The sequence below is a fragment of the Hyperoodon ampullatus genome (assembly GCF_949752795.1).
Source record: "Hyperoodon ampullatus genome assembly, chromosome: X".
NCBI classification, from domain to species: Eukaryota; Metazoa; Chordata; class Mammalia; order Artiodactyla; family Ziphiidae; genus Hyperoodon; species Hyperoodon ampullatus.
The window spans coordinates 22116967-22122966 of record NC_136913.1 but is presented as its reverse complement, the minus strand read 5'-3'; the positions used below and the strand labels follow the sequence as shown (position 1 = coordinate 22122966).

Below are 6000 nucleotides of genomic sequence, written 5' to 3'. Positions count from 1 at the left end.
AAAGAAAGGATCAGATGGCTCCCATGGATCCAGCACTACTTCCTTCCTCTTGTTTCTCTCCATTTTCAAGTCACCTCTTAGCACTATAAAAAGGAAATTCAGTACTTCCACAGCTCACAGCCCCTGACCGGAATTATTTTTAATTTGGAAACAAAGACAGTTTAAGAACTTAGAAAGATGTTGCCCACCATCCGAGGTAAATGTCTGTCAAGCTCCATTCACTAAGTCAGCTAATATTCATTAAGCACCTACTATGTGCCAGGTCCTACTTCAAATAGTAGACACTGTCCCCAAATACTTAAAATAAAGTTGAGTAAATTAGAGGGAAATGCAGGGCAATTTGGGAGGACTCAACAAATTTAGCTGAAAGACGGTTAATGTCTATGTACATTACAACATGTAGAAATGTGACCAGATACATAGAGACAAAGCACAGCAACCAGCCAGAGGGATGCAGCTAAGTTCAGAGAATGATGTACAGCCATCAGGAAGGATAAATTGATACTTGGGGCAGCTAAACTGTGTGAATGCAAGATGTTCTGAAATTCTTCTTATGGTTGCTTCGGAAGCAAAGTTAATTTCTTAATGCAGAAAACAAAGACAGGTGAGGCAAGACTGTCCTGGTGTCAGATGGATATGAGTAAGCCAAAAAGTATATCAGTAGAGGACTACCAGTCAAGTCATTAAAACATTGAAAGAAATCTTTACTTTTGAAAAAGACCCGAAAAGGGAGGAATATCATAGGCTTTTTTCACATCACCTTTTCCATCTGCAACCTTTACATGGAGCTTGGGGTGAGGGCATATCAATCAATGGGAATTCCTCAAGCACAAAGAACAAGGCAGGAGGGAACACTCCCGAATCTGCTGCCTCCTTCCCTTACAGTATATCACACGTGAAAGTGTAAAGGGCTACGGCTGGAAATGGAGGCCAAGTAAGATACTGATAGATGATCTGAAACTTATGAGAAAGCTGGAGTCTTTAAAAATAAAGGGCTGTTATTTTTACATCTTTATACCACAAGGAAACAATCATATGGAACAGCCCCATTCCCAAGACACTGACTCAGTCTTCAGGAAACAGACCTCCATATGGACCACCTCATCACCCGTATCTTGGAAGTACGTCAGTCTTTTTCTTACCTGACTAATTATGAGTCCCCTGATGAGAGCCTTCTAAGGATGGGAGAGATGAGGTCTTTCTAAAGATGAAGGAACTAATCATGAGCTCAGGTAACATAATAAAATGAAAGAATATCAGATTTGGTGGAACTAAGAGAAACAGAGGTGCCATCAAGCCAAGCACAGCTGGTCAGAGCACAACTCCACCCACGGGAAAACTGTGACTAAAGAAGGAGGAATACTTTACAAATGACAGCTCTGAACTCAGTGAATTCAATACTTAAACACTGGATGGAAACAGTTATATGGATGTTAAAAGAGAGCAGCAGTCAAAGTAGATCATAAATATATGAAAAATTATAGTGAAGAGAAACACATCCTGTGGAGCTTTATAACTTGTGAATTTTAATCTGGACTCTCAGCTTCCGTTTCTAAGAGTAAATACAACATGGCTCCTCTTTCCTCACCCCAAGTCCTCTGCCAAGTCCACCTTTCAGCAAAAAATAAACTATGCTGAAAATCAGATAGACAATTCTAAAACCGGCTAAACTTCATGAAAATATAAATTATGAAGACCTGGGGCATTTTTCAAAATAAACTAGAAAGAACTTTTCCCTTCGGTCTATTTTACGACTAGTAAAGTGCATCACATAGGGACTTAGAAAACTACAAAGGAATATAACATGACAAAAGGACAGTATTCAGAGGTAAAACTGTTACATAAGCATAAAAATTCTACTTCCCACCCTTTACGAACTTGATAATGACCAGAAGGTAGACTTTCACTTAAGATCTTTGAAACCAAGCAGTTAAGTGAAAAATTCCAAGACAACTTTTGGAATGCTTTAATTCACAGAATGGAAGTATACAAATGAATTTCAAAATAAAATCTATGCATCCAAGAGGAAGATCTAACACGAAAGTACCCATACCTGACGAGAATCCGGTCAGATGGAAGAAGGCCAAAGTCTAAATCAGAGAGTGAGGAGGGATGCATAAGAGAAAGGAAGGGCCCAGGGACCGAATTATCAAGACATGCTAAGCTGACGTCCTCAACTTCCAGAGTCCCCAGGCCTTAGCTGGTGGTTTGGGACAAACATGGTATTTGGTCACAAAGAGCAACAGTAGAGATCGGCTGTATCTGCAATGGGGAAGGAGCTGAGAAATCTGGGGAGACTGTAGACACTCTACGATAACGAGGACAGAGGTATGAGGACGCAAGTGCTAACGAGGTTCTGTGTCCCCTTATGACAGGCGCCAACCAAACCACGGCAACGTACTACGAAAAATGACTCGAGTTACTACTTTAGTGGAAGATCTGAAGTAGCTACAGGTAACTTCTGTGGAAAAGGTCCATCTCATACAGAGAGAAAATACACATTCAGACACTGGATTAACTATAGTGCCACACGCAGAGTTGGTGGAGGAAAGGAGTTCTTTCTGGGTGACTTGCAGAAGACCATCTTTTCTTCATGGAGAGGACCGAAGCATTCAGTTCTTTACAAAGTTCTGTTAGTCTTGAACTTGTCCCTACAAAGAAAATAATGGGAATGACCACAGTGAGTTTATGAGGACAACCTTCTCTATTTTACCCGAGACTTACTCAGAGCATTTAGTTACAGTGATGATTCAAAAACCCGTGCCTTATCTCAGAATTATTCTCTACAGTTACTACAGAAAATGAATTACCATTTAATGACTTATATATACTTTTAAAAAGTTCTTTCCTCTCAGTTAAAAACCTGATTAGAAATGAGGAATCACTGCTAATGGGTATGGGGTTTCTTTGGGGGATGCTGAATATGTTCTGAAATTAGACAGTGCGTGAGGATCACGCAACTCTGTGAATATACCAAAAAGCCACTGAATTGTACACTTTAAAAGGCTGCATTATATCTCAATAAAGCTGTAATTAAAAATCTGCTTAGGAAATAAATTTTCTTAGAATTTCTCTTTCCCCTAGTGAATTTACCATACCTACTAAATACTTTCCCAAGGTGGCCACCAATTATGCTATTTGTATAATTGAAATATCAGGCTAACCATTTTAAAATCTTAAAAACTGCTTTCTGCTAAAATTTGTCTAAGATATTAGAAATGAAGACTCATACTTAGTCAGCAGTATACAACCTCCTAAACTATTTAAAGTTTTAAGTAGACTTCTTAAAAAAATTTATTTATTTATTTATTTATTTTTGGCTGCATTGGGTCTTTGTTGCTGCGTGCGGGCTTTCTCTAGTTGCGGCGAGTGGGGGCTACTCTTCACTGCAGTGCGCAGGCTTCTCACTGCGGTGGTTTCTCTTGTTGTGGAGCATGGGCTCTAGGTGCGTGGGCTTCAGTAGCTGTGGCCTGAGGGCTCTAGAGTGCAGGCTCAGTAGTTGTGGCGCATGGGCCTAGTTGTTCTGCGGCATGTGGGATCTTCCCAGACCAGGGCTTGAACCCATGTCCCCTGCATTAGCAGGCGGATTCTTAACCACTGTGCCACCGGGGAAGTCCTAAACAGCCTTTAAAACAATATTCAACAAAGGCCATCTTTTAACAATCCAAATGGACCTTAAATGTTTATAAAGACTGCTTCTGTGCTACTCAAATAAGTCCCCCTACCGGAGCCATAGCTGGAATTAACTGCTCACACTGATGCCCAACATGCTACTTACATACGGACTGAAAATGGAATCAAGGAAAACCGATCCACGGGTTTCAAGCTAATTTAGCTTAATCTCCACCGGGGATGGTGTGCGTATGTGTCTACACACACTTGTGTGTACACTCACACTCATGTGCACAAACCAAACTCCTCCAGACTTCATCATTTGAGGTGAGTGACCAGTCCAGCAGTATTGCACAGAGGTCCATCACAATACTTCCGTAGAAAAGAATAAACATCAATATAGATACCCTTTATATCATTCATCAGAAAAGACCAATGCTACTATAAAGGAACAAAATCACAAAGCTATATAAACTCTATTTGCATTCAAATACCTTTCTGTTGCACTGTGTTAGGAATCAAGGTTTTCAGAGTAAGAGGAAATATATACAATTAAAATATAATAGCGAGGGACTTCCCTGGTGATGCAGTGGTTAAGAATCCGCCTGCCAACACAGGGGACACAGGTTCGAGCCCTGGTCCGGGAAGATCCCACGTGCTGCGGAGCAACTAAGCCCATGCGCCACAACTACTGAGCCCACGTGCCACAACTACTGAAGCCTGAGTGCCTAGAGCCCATGCTCCACAACAAGAGAAGCCACTGCAATGAGAGGCCCACTCACCGTAACAAAGAGTAGCCCCCGCTCGCCGCAACTAGAGAAAGCCCGCGTGCAGCAACGAAGACCAACACAGCCAAAAATAAATAAATAAATAATTTAAAAATTAAAAAAATATTAGCGAGAAACACTGCAATGTTAAAATCGAATAAAACTATCAATATGAACTTGTGATCTTAAAAAAGATATGTATTTTATAGGTCTGCCCAGAAAAGGTATAATGTACACCTCCAACACCCAGATTAGGGTCTCTAATACCCATTAAAAGGAAACAGGGGTCCTTGAGGAAAATGGTTGATTCTAGGCAAAGTGTAAGATGAGCCTAGGACATCATCTTGGGCCAGAAAGCAAGGAAGCTTTCAAAGGTGAATACGGTTTTATCAATGGAACACAAAGGATCGGGCTCAAAATAGCTTCCAATGGCCAAAGGTGTGCCAGTTTTAGCATCAAAAAGACGGCCACTACATGCAATGACATGGGTGAACCTCACAGAAAGCCACACACAAAAAGAGCACATACTATATATTCCTTTTGTTTTAAGTTCAAGCAGTGAGAGAGTCAGATATAGTGATAGGTGATAGAGTTGGAATAATTGTTACATGATAAGGAGGGAAAAAGGAGGAGAGTCTGACTAGAAAGCAGCCTTTTCAGGTGCTGGAAATATAGGTGTAAAAATTCATTAAGTTATAAACTTAAGATCTGTACACTTTTTATATATATGTTAAATATTGATTGAAACATATCAAAGCAATAAAAATCTACAATATCCATAATAATACTTAAAAAAGAGAAAGCCAGAAACTCATTGGTCAAATTTAAGGTGGTTTTTTTTTTTTTTTTTTTTTTTTTAAAGATGATGTTGGGGGTAGGAGTTTATTAATTTATTTCTTTATTTTGGCTGTGTTGAGTCTTCGTTTCTGTGTGAGGGCTTTCTCTAGTTGTGGCAAGCGGGGGCCACTCTTCATCACGGTGCGCGGGCCTCTCACTATCGTGGCCTCTCTTGTTGCGGAGCATGGGCTCCAGACGCGCAGGCTCAATAGTTGTGGCTCACGGGCCTAGCCGCTCCGCGGCATGTGGGATCCTCCCTGACCAGGGCCCAAACCCGTGTCCCCCGCATCAGCAGGCAGATTCTCAACCACTGCGCCACCAGGGAAGCCCCTAAGGTGGTTTTTAACTCAACTTCTTACCTTGAAAATTGGTAATTAAAGGGAAAGACTGAAATGCTTATCCTGCCTTGCCAGGAGGAACTGTACTTCAAAAGGTACCTAAATGACCTTAGTTGTTGAGGAAGAACTTTACAGGAGAATGTCAGCTAATAATTGTCAAAGGAATGATACTAACAAAAAAACCTCATCATTTTATAAACATTAATAAAGTTACTGATTAAGGCCAAAGTTATCAACTGGTGCTAAAAACCATTAGGTGATGGTTGCATGGTGCCGAAATAACATGACAAAATAACACTATGCAGATTACTTTCTGGTTGAAAAGGGAAACTTAACTATACTATGGAGGGATCAGACAGCCATCGTCTGAATTACGGTCAGTCTTAACATTACTAATGGTGGATCAACCAGACATCATGGGTCTCAGAGTGTAATTCTGCAATAGT

The 6000-nt window shown here is 40.6% G+C and overlaps 1 protein-coding gene across 1 annotated transcript in view; it reads right to left on the bottom strand.

Annotated features, from left to right (window-relative positions):
• Nucleotides 1-2410: 2410 nt before the first annotated feature.
• PDK3 (pyruvate dehydrogenase kinase 3) overlaps nt 2411-6000 on the bottom strand; it is a gene marked incomplete at its 5' end in the record, with an annotated part of 70378 nt that continues 66788 nt past the window's right edge. The window contains one exon of the mRNA XM_079727567.1: nt 2411-2651. Within this exon, the coding sequence (XP_079583693.1) occupies nt 2621-2651 (31 nt within the window). The 3' untranslated portion in view covers nt 2411-2620. The remainder of the gene's footprint in view (nt 2652-6000) is intronic.